The 14,292-nt window shown below is 38.1% G+C and overlaps 1 protein-coding gene across 4 annotated transcripts; it reads left to right on the forward strand.

The window, feature by feature from the left end:
* The first annotated feature begins 1,794 nt into the window (after positions 1 to 1,794).
* On the forward strand, positions 1,795 to 13,623 carry NPY1R (neuropeptide Y receptor Y1). 4 transcript variants are annotated; one of them, XM_047857358.1, is made up of 5 exons: positions 1,795 to 1,842; positions 4,555 to 4,817; positions 6,440 to 6,543; positions 10,941 to 11,787; positions 11,889 to 13,623. In XM_047857358.1, exons 4-5 carry the CDS (start codon positions 11,092 to 11,094, stop codon positions 12,339 to 12,341), a joined length of 1,149 nt encoding a protein of 382 aa, XP_047713314.1. In that variant the 5' UTR covers positions 1,795 to 1,842; positions 4,555 to 4,817; positions 6,440 to 6,543; positions 10,941 to 11,091; the 3' UTR covers positions 12,342 to 13,623. The 4 variants fall into 4 exon arrangements, with proteins under 4 accessions (XP_047713314.1, XP_047713313.1, XP_047713315.1 ...); XM_047857357.1 differs by lacking the exon at positions 1,795 to 1,842 and having other exon boundaries at positions 2,565 to 4,817; XM_047857360.1 differs by lacking the exons at positions 1,795 to 1,842; positions 4,555 to 4,817 and adding an exon at positions 5,038 to 6,189.
* The last annotated feature ends 669 nt before the right edge of the window (positions 13,624 to 14,292 follow it).

The raw sequence follows: 14,292 nt of genomic DNA on the forward strand, positions 1-14,292 counted from the left end.
TCCAAGAGCATAGGATGGTGTAAAGAGTCAAATGCAACATAAAGAATAAATATAATAAAGTCTGAATTGTGTCCACGGGCTTTGGTCATTGGTGTTATGGGCAGAGGTGGGTAGGTGGGCCATATTTGAGGAGCAAATGAGAGGACAGTAAATGTTTTTTTTTTATTTTTTTATTTTGGGAGAAGTTACCAGAAAGAGAAGCAACTACAAAAGCAATGACATGGGCGAGGGAGTTACAATGAAAGAGTGAGCAATTTTATTTTTGTTTTCATTTTAGTCTTGAGCCAAGAAAACGGAGTTGTTGAATAAACAGGTGTTATACTTATATCATTGTGTAACAAACCTCCCAAATTTAGTGGAATAAGACAACAACTCACTCATGGAATTTATTCTCATGGATTGAGTGGGAGAGCACAATGGTGGTGGCTTGTCGCTGTCACTTGGTGTTTCGGGTGTCAGCTGGGAAAACTCAGTGGGCTAGGCTGACTCAAAGCCTGAGGGCTGAAACAGCTGGGAGAGAGGATTCACTGCTGAAATGAGGAATATGGAATTTAGGGAGTAAATACGCTATCATTTTTACTTAACTCAGAAGGAAGGAGGAGTCTATTGAAAATGGGATATGAGGTAGGAGACTAGGGGAGAAATGTGACAATTTTAAATATCTTCTAAAAGGAGAGACATTGGAAGTCACTCAAGCCCAAGAATTTTTGGGTGATGTTTAAGGTTCAACGAAAGTTTTGAGTGTGTAGTTTCAATAATCTATGCAATTGCATTATTTTCACCTATATGCTATGCTAGTAGAGAGTGGTAGCCAAGCAATTTCCTGGGTTCAGAAGAGTCCGATTATACCCCAGCCCATCTTTAGATATTTTTCCTCTTTGTAGATTTATATGTATCTGGAGAAAGAAAAGCAACAGCTAGACTTTAAACAAAGGAATGAAGAAGGGATACTTACCTAAGCAAAGTGTTGTGAAAAGGTCTAATGTTAAGCCTGAGATTTGGGGAGTTGGGCAAGATGAACTGTCAGACATACTTGTCATAGACGATACAAGTTTCAGAGGTGATGTTCACACTTGCCCTTCTCACCAGCTATTCCTACTCCATGTCTTTGAGAGGAGATATGAAGTGAATAGTGATAAAAATCAAAACAAATGATAGTAACAATGGCAAGCTCTGTTCATTATACCGTGTAATAAATACATAATGTAACACTTTTGTAAAATAACATTATACTTTTGTTGAATGTCTGAAGGGTGTCTGATGAGGTGATATCTACAGTAAAATGTTTGGATATTTACTAAATAATTTTAAGAGTCTAGTCCTCTATAGTCTTATTCTGACAGATTTAAAAAAGATACTCTCAATCTGTGGGCTATGTGACTGAATGAGAACTTTCTTGAAGTGCATTCCCATTTCTAATCAAGAACAAATCCATAAATATTACTTAGTTCCTCTACACAAGGAATATATTGAATTGTTTGCCTACATACCTGTATAGTAACATTTTAAAGAAAATTTTCACTCCTTTCTGCTAGTTAAGTCCCCAAAACAATTAATAATTCTTAATTAGTTAATCCAATGAATCCAATTGAATTAAGTGATTGTATTGACTATTTGATTGTACTAACCAATTTAGTCAAAACTCTTTACCCTCTATATTTCATTGGTTTTAAGATGAGGACTTTATTAAAAAAATATTTTAGTACTCTCACTTTGAGATTCTTTCATAATCGATTGTGTGTCATTGCTTTACTGGAAGCATTTTCTCTCTTTCTCAGTGGTCCATAAAATAATGCTGCAATCTATATTCTGTGACATCATCGATTCACATAAATGCAATAGGTAAGTTACAGAAAGAAGGAAAAACTGACACCTAATTAATGCATAGACTATGAACTGATTCACCAGCATGGTTCATATTAAGTTTTACCCCAGTGGGATTTTCTCCTTACAATATCATCTACGTTCTAGTTTTCCTATGTAGTGTTAATGCCTATCAAGATTTAGCTGAGCGATAATTTATGACAATTTTCCTGTATCAAGGCCTAATAGCATTTTAGAAACTTTAATTAACTCTTGGAGCAGAAATTCATCAAGAGACCAATAAAGTAGTTACAATGGATAAATTCCAGCAGCAGGTAGAGTGATACACTTTTATCTAGGCAGTCATTGAATCATGCAATTTAAAGGGCCAGACCATTTTCTGGATGATAAAACTAAGGTCTACAGAGATTTAATGAGGAAAGCCTATTCTTCTGTTTAAATGACAGAACAAAAGACTTGCCCAAGAGAACATGAGAACAGGTCATTAATTTAATTCTCCTAGTCATGGTTTATAGGTCAGAATGCTATGAAATTTCAGAAGGCAATACACAAAATGGAAAACTCTCTCCCTAGCTAAGAGGTTTTATCTAGTTTGAATTCCAAATAAGAAAGTATAAAACTGGCTGTTCATTTAAGAGTAGAAAAAGAATTTCTTTATTTCACACATATCTTCTCTTTAATACATCTTTTGAGGAATTCACATTACTCTTTAACACATGTGTTCTGAGGAACTCAGATTATGTTATTTGAAACCTTCCATAAGATTACATTATATAAGAGGATCTTATGTTGCATTAGGTTATTATACTATCCTGAATTTTTTTATTTTACACTTTTTAAAATTTTATTTTATTTTACATTTTACACTTTGAAAAAGTACTTAGTAAATGATACTCCTGGAGAATTATACAATTTGCTGCTGTTGGTGAGCATTTCAAAACTTGTTTTTGCATTACAGAATTTGACATAGAAAAGTCTTTGAGACCAATGAACTTTCAAAGAATGGTATTTAATATTAATATTTCAAGAATTCAGCTTTATGAATTTGCCTTATGGGGGACACTTTATGGCAATTCAGTTAGAAAGGTAAAATACAATGGCCATGTTTATTTGGGGGCATTCTTGCAGACATGACTTTCTTAGCATTGTTGGGAAATACAGAAAGGAAAGTGTCTAATGAGTCCAGATTGTATTTTCAGCTCCAAAATATTTGCTGACATGGCACAAATGTTTACATGAAAATGTATTGTTCATGGAGAATTAAATTATTACATTTGTAATTCTTGGAGCAGAATAAAAATAGCCAGTTTGATGATCAAAACCTTGGGGCAAACTTGCTTCTCAGAATGTGACTTGAGGGAATGGAGTAGACAGGTGATTAGAAACCTAGAGTTATTGCTCTTTAAAAGAATTTAAATTCCTAAATTATGCCTTATATTTTCATCCTTAGTTGAAACAAAGAAAAGAATAAAAGAAAATATACTTGCCATTTTACTCTGTTTAACCAGTAGTAGGATTTTGTAAAATGTATGTTCCCATCTACTATTGTAGTTTATTTATTACATGACCACGATATTTTAAATCTTGATCATAATCCCTTTTCAACTATATAAAAATATGTCTAATGACAAATATTTTAGAAAGATTTCCTGGAAAAAAAAACCCAGATGTTTACCACCCTATACAAATAAATGAGCTATGACTTATACTGAACTTTAAATACTGTTTATTTTGCCAGAGAAAGAAAACATATTTTAACAGTGTAAAGTTTAGGTCATTCCCTTTGTCTTGGAATTTTTTTTTTTTTTTTTTTTTGGTTTGAAGACAGAATGCAATCATAGTTGGTATGTAACAAAACTTTTATGCATATCCTAGGTAGTGTCCTGTATCTTTATTAGGAACACTTTTTTTTTTTTTTTGGCAGCCTGATTTGGAAGAAGTTTTATTCATCCTCACCAGTAAATAATGTGAGTGTGAGTGAAATACACAACTTTGGTTTTTCAAAGTGGAATACAACTATGTACAACATCTGAGATCAGTGTTATCAGTAGTGATCCTGAATCACCAGGCACCATGATGGCTTTGCTACCGTCAATGTACTCTGTGTACATTCCATTCTTTTCTTCCTAACGTTCAGTACAAGGGTAGATTAAGCACCGAGGAAATGGCATTGACTTTTTGACCACCAGGGAAATGTTCCGTTCAGCGTGCTCCCCTAAAAAAAGCAGCTAGGCACTGGGAACAAACCTAACTGCATTTTCTCAGTGGAAAGAAAGAAGGACAAAGGCCAGGCTAGCTCATCCGAGATTTGCTACTTTTGCTTTTTAAGGTCTTCTCTTTGTTCGCTTTTAAAATGGGGGCAAAAGAAACCAAAAAACAAAAAACTTTTCGGTACTGGTGTGAGAAATATACAAAGGTCACTAAAAAAAGCAAGGAACATATTAGTAACATTGTTGCGGTGAATTTCACATTTCCTTTTCTCCTAAATAACACCCCCTTTCAGTCTTGACTTGGGCTGACGCTCCAGCTTTTCAGCCGGGTAGAAGTTCGGCCACAAGATGGCACTGACCTGCAAACAAAGGAAAACAGTGGCTCTGACTTTCTAAAGCCCTGTGACATTGTGTTGCTTTCCTGGGAGTCCAGGACTGTGGGGATGAGTGCTTACTTTCCTTTGCACCGTGCGTCTGTGTTTAACAACGTGTGGATATGTTTAATTTCTCTTCCTTCCAGAATTCCTAGGCAACGCACCCCCGAAGTGTATACCCAGGCTGAGGTGTTTGTGGGGGGAGCAGCAGGCGCTACTCGCGGGGCGCCGTCACGTGATCCGGGGATAAGGTGGAGTTCGGCTTTAAGGGGGCGTCTCTTCCTATCTTCATCAATCTTTAGGATTTGAGCAGGAGAAATACCAGCGGATCTTTTCTCCCGGCTCTATCCCTTCCATTACCATTCTTCCCGCTTTAATAAACGGGCGAAAACGACGAATCCAACAGAGGGTAAGTTTCAAGTTTACACCTTGTTAAGGACTTTTGAGGGGGTGGAGGATGAAAGACGAAGGAAAAAAAACCTGCCGAGTGCCCGGAATTAATTGACTCTGGGAAACTGAGGTGGGGCGTGGAGTCAGCTTTTCAGTTGGGCTCCCGGTGCAGGTAGGTCGCAAGGTGCTGCAGATGATCGGACAACTCCAAGAGCCCTGCCCATGGGTGGGGGCCGACGTTCGTAACCGGGAGTTGGCGGCATTCGTGCACCCTGCTCCGCGAGGATTTCCGGACGGGGATCTGAGTTCTTGCCTCTTCGGGTTCTCGTAAGGCTGTCTTCCCCGGACCTCGCGCATCTTCCACGGTTTTTTGGAGCTGGCTGCGCTAGAAGCTGCGCTGGAGTTTGAGCGGAGGGAACCGGTGGCTGGGGTTGTCTGAGGAAGGGTGGGTTTGGCGAGTGACCACTCGCCACTTTGGTCCCCGTCCCACCGCACGTGTCCTGCTGGGGGCCCGCGGACCCCAGCTCAGGCGCGGCGCCCCCGGAAACTTGTGGGTTCCCTGCGTCTGGGCTGGAATGGAGCCCCGCTCCGTCGGTGCTGGGCCCTTCCAGTCTGTCGCTGCGCCCCGGTAGACACTCTGAGCTCTAGCCTTTTATTTCTGAGTTTCAGTCATCCAACTCTTCAGCTCCTTTTGGAACAGCGATGATGGAACTCGGCAGGGTTAGGAGATTGAGCATGGACTGGAGGTAGAGGAGGCTTCAGAGTGTTCAGTTGGTCTCTCCAGGTAACAGGCGAATGTCTTAAGAACTGAAGTTGGTCCAGAGAGAACTGGCTATGCTTCTTTTATTTCTGGTTGGTTTGGATGCTTTGTTTGCCAGTCTCATCACGGGTGGAGAGACCTTGATAGATGGCTGGCAAATGGAGGAGGGGGCCGGAAGTTTAAGAATGAGGAAAATCGGGGGCAATTCACCTAATTACACTGTATGAAAAAAGGTGGGCACGTAAACGTGGCAGCAGGAATTTTGATTTAACCAGCCCATTTCATTCTTTGGTAACTGCTGGAGCACAGGAAAAAGTTAGGGGAGGGCAAAGAGGGAGTGTGTTTTGACATCTCTTTTCTTTCTTCTCTTTTTTTCTTTCTTTCCTTCTTTTTTTTTTTTTTTTTTTTTCCCAGATCGTTCAGATTTGCCATGCTTACCTGGGTCCTACGAAAAAAGCATATCTCACTAGGTGGCCCCCAGGCAGGGGGAAATGGAAAGCTTGCTTGTCACTACCTGGACAGACAAACAGTATCTGTCAGTCCCAAGACTCTAGAATGCTTTCCTGGTAAAGAGAGCAGAAAGCTGTCCAGCCCAGTACCCCACCTATGACTAAAGACTAAGTGCTTTTCGGTGGGTGACTACTGCATTATTAGTCTCTTTCCTTATGGTTTTAAGGCAGCTGTCTGTTGAACCAGCCCTCCTGGGAGAGGAAGGAACAGAGAATTATGTAACTCATGTAGATAAACTAGCAGTAACTTTGGGAGGCTGTATGTAATAAGGCTGACATTTCTTTTCCAAAACACATAAGGTGAACAGCCAGTTGTGAGTATACAAAAAAATTTATCTGCTGCAGGTTATGACCAGAAACCTGTATTTTCAGGTAGTAACAGCACTAAGAACAGCAAGCAGTGAAAGACCAGCATTCCAATTGGAAAGGATAAGGAAATTTCCCTTTGGAAGGGGGCCAGTTTTCCATCTGATGATGTATGTAGTATTTCTGTTTTGTCTCTAATTGCTCATGACAGCTATATTGAGATTTAACAACTTTTAATTTTTGCAGTGTCTTTAGTTGCATATCTTATTTTAAATATCAGAATAGTGAATGTCATTATTTTTCTTTTGCAAAGATTATGTGAATGCTTTCTCTCTGAGTAGTATTTGCTGACAACCGTTCTTTCTTGAAATTATACTAAGGTAGGTCGAAAATACACATTTTATCCAGTGCAGAAGGGTTTTACCAAACTGGAATGACTACCCAACATGCACTTAGAAAAGGAGGCTTTGCAAACACTTAAAAAATAGTTTGCATTTTCTGTATAGTTAAATTAGCATCTACTTAATAGAAAGACTGCTATTCCTCACAGAGCGTGTCCATCAAATATAATTCCAGAGGGTTCAGAGTTGAATTTCAGTATATTCACTTAAAACCATCTGCAGGAAGTGGCCTCTGTAGGCTGTAGTTGTAATGATTTGAAAACTTTTACATTAATTCCAGTATGTATGGAATTTTGTCAAAATAAGTCAATGGATTTAAGTTTTCAATTTTTCTTCCTTTGCACTGTAAACACCTCAGTCTGGGCCTCCACTAGGTCTAATCTGGATTATTGTATTAGCCTCTTATCTCCCTACTTCTCTTTCCTGTCTTAAATCTGTTAAAAGCAGCAGCTACAGTAATAATGTAAAACAAGTCCTGTAACTTCACACCTTTGCCAAAGACTCCACTGGTTCCTCATTTTTCTCAGAGAAGAAGTCAGACTGTCCCATGGAATAAGGCCTTACATAATCTGTTCCTCTTCTGCTTACCCTTCCTAATTATTTTCCTACTAGTCTCTCTCTTACTTATCCTACTTATCATTGGTGTTTAATACACCAGGTAAACTCTGGCCTCAAGGATTTTGCCTTTGTTCTTTCCACATGGGATACAGTCGCTGACATATCAACATGGCCTCCCCACTCGCCACTTTCAGGTCTTAGCTCATATGCCACCTTTTGAGGCAAACTGAGGCCTTCCCTACCACCCAGTAATAAAGTACAGGTCCTGACAACCCCAGAACCCCTTCCTTGCTTTATTTTTCTGTGTGAATGCTTATCATCTGGCATACTATCCCTTTTACCAGTTTATTTTTTCTTGGCTTTCTTTGCCCACGAGACTGGAAACTCACTCCATGAGGTCACTGTTGTCTCCACTAAAACAATGCCTGATACAAAATAAGTATTCAAGAGGTGTCTGTGTGGCTCAGTTGATTAAGCATCCCACTTCGGCTCAGGTCATGATCTCACCGTTGGTGAGTTTGAGCCCTTTGTGGGTCTCTGTGTTGAGGGCTCAGTCTGGAGCCTGCTTCAGATGCTGTGTCTCCCTCTTTCGCTGCCCCTCTCCCACTCATGCCCTCGCTCTCTCAAAACTAAATAAACATTAAAAACAAAAACAAAATGTGTTCAATAAACATTTATTGGATTAATGAATTTTTTTCAGAAACAATTCCTTTTTTAACACACAGTGGAACATTTTCCCCTATATACGTGACCTAATAAAATGATTATTATAATTAGCATCCATCTTGCTTGTAAAAGGACTATGACAGAATTGAGTTATTGATGTTAGGATTAATTCACCCAAGAACCTGCTATTTCAGCCACACACCTACCATGTCAGTCAACACGGTTTTTTATTCTAAATCTAACATTTGCAAAGTCCTACAAGGTATATACACTGCCTATCTAAAAGAGGTTATGTCATAATTGGGAGGAGCCAGTTAAGGATTCAAGGACACTAAATGATGCTTTCAGAGATGAGTAGAATTTGGATTGGTGGTGAGACAGAACAGCCGGAAAGAGCAATGGCAGAGACAAAGATGAACGTGGAGGCTGAAACAGGCTGGGGGCACCTGGTGGGCTGTGAGGACCTGGAAAAGAGCACTCACACTGGGGCTGTTGGAACAAGGAGGGAGGCAAAATGTAGAGGTCGTCAAGTGTCAGGCTGAGGGATGTACTCACATGTGTCTTAGTCCAGGATTCTGGTGGTGTTTAGTGAGAGGGAGCCAAGAGAGGTCATAGGATAAAGAGGATACACTTTTCTATCATGCGAGTTTCACTTTAAATAATGAAGAGAAACTCACAGTTCACTAAGTCATGTTGACTATCACGATAGCAAACTGAATATGAAGTACACAAAATTTTCTTGCATTCTTCAGTGAGGAATTTTCAAAGAAATGTTAGATTATTGGGGCGCCTGGGTGGCTCAGTCGGTGAAGCGTCCAACTTCAGCTCAGGTCATGATCTCACGGTTCCTAGGTTTGAGCGCCGTGTCGGGCTGTGTGCTGACAGCTCAGAGCCTGGAGCCTGCTTCAGATTCTGTGTCCCCCCTCTCTCTCTGCCCTTCACCTGCTAGTGATCTCTCTATCAAAAATAAATAATGAATATTTAAAAAATGATAAATTCTCCAAAAAAAAAAAAAAAGAAATGTTAGATTATTCTCCAATGTTTGTTCTCAGACACTAAGAGACAGAGGTTATTCTCTCTGCCTTTGGTATTCTTGAGAGAAAAATGGTAATTACTGCATTAAGTTTGTTTATTTTTTATTTATTTATTTTTAATTTTTTTGATGTTTTTTTTAATTTGGGGAGGGGGAGGGGCAGAGAGAGAGAGGGAGACACACAGAACCTGAAGCAGGCTCCAGGCTCTGAGCTGTTAGCACAGACCCCTATGCAGGGCTTGAATCCACAAATTGCAAAATCATGGCCTGAGCCAAAGTCAGACACTTAACCAGCTGAGCCACCCAGGCACCGCATTTACTGCATTAAGTTTAAGAGTCATTATTTACTGGTTGTTGCACAGAGGAGGGGAGAGCCATGCTTCTAAAAACATTTACACTTGAAATCATTCCTCCTCTTAATAGTTTCATTCTCTCTAAATGTTGGAAATCTTTATTTTTATTCAGTTTTACAAAGCCAAATTGTGGTTTTATAATAAAAAACACCTCATGTTCTAGAAAGCAGAAACACTCAAAAAAAGGTTCATTAGAGGTGTCACTTAAAAGGCAAATGTTTCATTAAATTCTTACCTCCTTGAAATGGAAGTAAATCTGCATGATTTTCTTTATTCTCACATAAAAAAGAAACAAATGCAATTCCCTTTCTTAACACAAGCACAATGGCCTGTTAATTAACATAAGAAATCCCTAATCTCCTATATGTATTTAACAATCTAGAGGAAATCAGATTTTTTTTTTAAAGGATCTTTTAACTTTAAAAAAACACCATTGTCTGTAATTTGTCCTGTTGGTGAGAAAAGAGTCTTTGCATCACAAAATGCTGTGAAAGATCAAAATTACCACTAAGATGTAGACCCCTGCATTGTGTGGGTATACAGTCTAGCGGGGAGGGAGGATATTTACATGTATAAAACCTTAGAAATCCTTTGAAAGCTTCTGACATTAATAAAATCATAGAATCTTAAAAGTTAGAAGGAACTTAGCATTATCCAGTTGAATCTCCTTCCTACACAATGCAAGAGCTCCCCAAAAGTCTTTTGTGTAGTAGCTACAGACTCTTGTGTATGGAGTGCTCCATAGTTCTGCAGGCAGTTGATTTCATTTGATTAAACTTCTGTTCACATCATAGTGATGTAAAATTTGTTTTGTTTTTAATACACACTAATATACTTCCCTTGGTCCTGTTTCTAGCTTATATAGTCAGACATAATATTCTAAGCCCAGTTTCCTAACGTGCATGCTACCGATTCAGATATGAGAAGACGTCTATACCATGCCTATTCTTTTCTGGATTAGACATCTCCCTTCCACAGTCCTTCATATGACAAAGTTCTCATGTTGCACTGTATTGGTCATCTCCTTTGGAATATACTTGTGCCAAATAATGTCTGCCTTAAAGAGCAGTTCAGTGTATGGTGGAGCTATTAGTACAACTTAGTGAATTATCTCATTTCTCTAATATAAGAGGAAGAATTAGGGAAATGTGGTTTTTTTGCTGTTTTTCTTTGTTTCATATCTTATGTTTTAACCCATACATTAAATTTTTTGTTACATGCTCATTTTTTACAATATTTAGGAATCTGTTGACAGTGGTTTATATAAGACTTTGGGCATGAGATTTACACACACCTTACTGATTTACAGACTACTGTATTTTGCTGAGTCAAAATGTAGTAATGTAGTCAATTGCTAGCCCAATTAAAAATATTAGAAGAGGTTTTCTTCAAAATGTTGGCAGTGTTTCTGCTATTTTTAAAAAAAAGGTGTTTATAGAGATTACATTTTGTTTCTTTATTTCAGTGTTTTCACTTAAAAGAGCACTGTGAGTCAGAATTCATTTTGACTGCCTTCGGTGAAATTAGTAATGCCATTGGTCATTTTCTCTTTACAGATTGTTCAGTTCAAGGGAATGAAGAATTCAGAATAATTTTCATAAATGGATTGCAATATGAAGAATAAGAATAAGCTGAATATTTGATCTGCTTTGAAGAAACATATTTGCCATTTGTCTAGAATAATCTATAACAACCAAACCAATCAAAATGAATTCAACATTAATGTCCCAGGTTGAAAATCATTCAATCCTATGTAATTTTTCAGAGAATTCCCAGTTTTTGGCTTTTGAAAGTGATGATTGCCATCTGCCCTTGGCCATGATATTTACATTAGCTCTTGCTTATGGAGCTGTAATAATTCTTGGAGTCTCTGGAAACCTTGCGTTGATCATAATCATCTTGAAACAAAAGGAGATGAGAAATGTTACCAATATCCTGATAGTGAACCTTTCCTTCTCAGACTTGCTTGTTGCCATCATGTGTCTCCCCTTCACATTTGTCTACACATTAATGGACCACTGGGTTTTTGGTGAGGCAATGTGCAAATTGAATCCTTTTGTGCAATGTGTTTCAATCACTGTGTCCATTTTCTCTCTGGTTCTCATCGCTGTGGAGCGACATCAGCTGATAATCAACCCACGAGGGTGGAGACCAAATAACAGACATGCTTACGTAGGTATTGCCGTCATTTGGGTCCTTGCTGTGGTTTCTTCTCTACCTTTTCTCATCTATCAAGTACTGACCGATGAACCGTTCCAGAACGTGACACTTGACGCGTTCAAGGACAAGTATGTGTGCTTTGATAAATTTCCATCGGACTCTCATAGGTTGTCTTACACAACTCTCCTCTTGATGCTGCAGTATTTTGGCCCACTCTGTTTTATATTTATTTGCTACTTCAAGGTAAGAAAACTTCCTGCCATTTGCATTTTAACCTTCTTTCCACAGAATTCCACATTAACTTGGTGGTTCTATTTGAACTTTTTTTTTCTCTCTCTCTGTAGATATATATACGCTTAAAAAGGAGAAACAATATGATGGACAAGATGAGAGACAATAAGTACAGGTCCAGTGAAACCAAAAGAATCAACATCATGCTGTTGTCCATTGTGGTAGCATTTGCCGTCTGCTGGCTGCCTCTTACCATCTTTAACACTGTGTTTGATTGGAATCATCAGATCATTGCTACGTGCAACCATAATCTACTATTCTTGCTCTGCCATCTCACAGCAATGATATCCACTTGTGTCAACCCCATATTTTATGGATTTCTGAACAAAAATTTCCAGAGAGACTTACAGTTCTTCTTTAACTTTTGTGATTTCCGGTCTCGGGATGATGACTATGAGACAATAGCCATGTCTACCATGCACACAGATGTTTCTAAGACTTCTTTGAAACAAGCAAGCCCAGTCGCATTTAAGAAAATCAACAATGATGATAATGAAAAAATCTGAAACTGCTCTAGCATATTGCCCCAGATGACACCTGTCTAAAAACAAGCACAACCCACAACAATACTTTTATTCCCCCAAGGAGTGAGGTTGTAATCATTTAAGAAAGACCAAGATTTGTTTGTCTTGCTTTTTACCGCTTTAATTGTAACTGTCATAATTAAATTCGGACAAAATGTATGGACTTTGGAATTTTCTGACATTAGTTTGACCAGACATCCTTGAAGTGCTTTTTGTAAATGTATGCATATAATACAAAGACTTTTATATTTGACTTGTTGGAATAAAATTGCTTTAAAGGACTACTACTCACTGACTTTAGAAGCACGGTATCTGATACGCATTAGATTGGGCTATCCCTATTTGATTAGGTTACACGGTCAATAGATTGGGCAATCCTGATGTAATGATAGACATTTCAGTCTGTTACAGAGGTGACAGCAAAAGCAGCATTCGAGATGTGGAGCTGAGTCTCTGTCTTACATACCTACAGTCTGAAGTCATTGAAGAGTGATTTGCATTTTTTTAAATTTAAGACAGGATTTAATTTGCTCCTGATTTATCACTTAAGATAAAAATGCATAAAAATACTTCTCAGCTGTGAATATCATGGGGAATTGGGCCACCCACAAGAATTAAGTGGGAAAGCAGTTCTCTAACTTCAAAACTATTTTGGTACCTGACAACCAAAGGGTTTCAGAGCAATTAATTTAACAAGCAAACTAGTAGTGCAGCAAATAGTTGAATTATATTCATCTGAATTGTTGGTCAAGAGGCTTTCCATTCTTCACAAACTGTTCAGTGTTTGTCCAGTTTTCTAGCCTAAATACATATGTGGCTTAAAGGTATTTCCAGCTTTCGATATGTAAAAACACAAGAGTGTATTTTCCATACATCAGTGCCTATATAGTAACTCATTTTTAACTTTTTCAATGTCCGTTTTTCAAAGGAGGACACCAAAGTGTAATGTTAAAAGAATGTTCACCCTGGCTGGCAGGGATAAATACCTGAAAACTGAGAACACTTCATATAGCCCATTTTAACTTGTATAAACTGTGTGCCTTGTGTAGTTTTGTAAATAATGTACTGTATAGAGTACTAAGTGGTTGTGTTATATTAATATACTTAATTTCATGCATCCTGTATTCATGATTGAGCCTCAGAGTCATTTGGAGAGAAGATATTTTAAAGAACAAGGTACAACTTCAGTGTATTATAAACATATTAAATGTGTTTGATTTTAGAAGGCAGACATTGTCTTTATTAAAATTGTTTTTGCTTTTTTTGAGTAGTCTCTTTTGTGTCTCTCTTCAAGCTTAAATAATTTTTTTTGACTCATGGTTTCCCTCTCATGATGTTCCCGCAACATCCTATTTCTGCTTACTAATGAAACATTTCTACCCCGTGGTATAACCAATGATGTCCCAGTCTCCTTCCTCTGCTTCTTGAAGCTTCTTGGAGGCAGGAGCTATTTTACATGACTGCCCCCAGTGCATTTAACACAGTGCCACGTACTTAAAAGTTTTTCAAAAAAATTTTCTTAAACAAATGAATGTATAATGACTAAATTGAGTTCCTTCTCATTTATGACCACATGGACTTTACATCTTGACATTTTTGTCCTCCTAAACTCCTATTTATTGAAGAGATGTTTTCTCTTTTATTATGTTATTTCCCTTCTAAACTAAGCAAAAATGACATTTTAGATTCTAGGAACTTGCATGTTTCGTCCTGTAAGTCAAGCACATGTCAAACTTTTTACATTGAACGTACACATGAATGCAAATTCTAGCCTAGGAAAGACTTTTAGTTAACAAAGAGAAATTCTAAAACTAATTTTTAATGTTTTGATAATGTAATGATACTGGAAAATATCATCGTCTTTCCTTACCAAAACCTGGGATCTTTAACGTTTTTCTGCCTTGGGGGACTAATGGGAAATTTTGTCTTTCTC

Source organism: Prionailurus viverrinus, chromosome B1 (genome assembly GCF_022837055.1).
Source record: "Prionailurus viverrinus isolate Anna chromosome B1, UM_Priviv_1.0, whole genome shotgun sequence".
Taxonomy (NCBI): domain Eukaryota; kingdom Metazoa; phylum Chordata; class Mammalia; order Carnivora; family Felidae; genus Prionailurus; species Prionailurus viverrinus.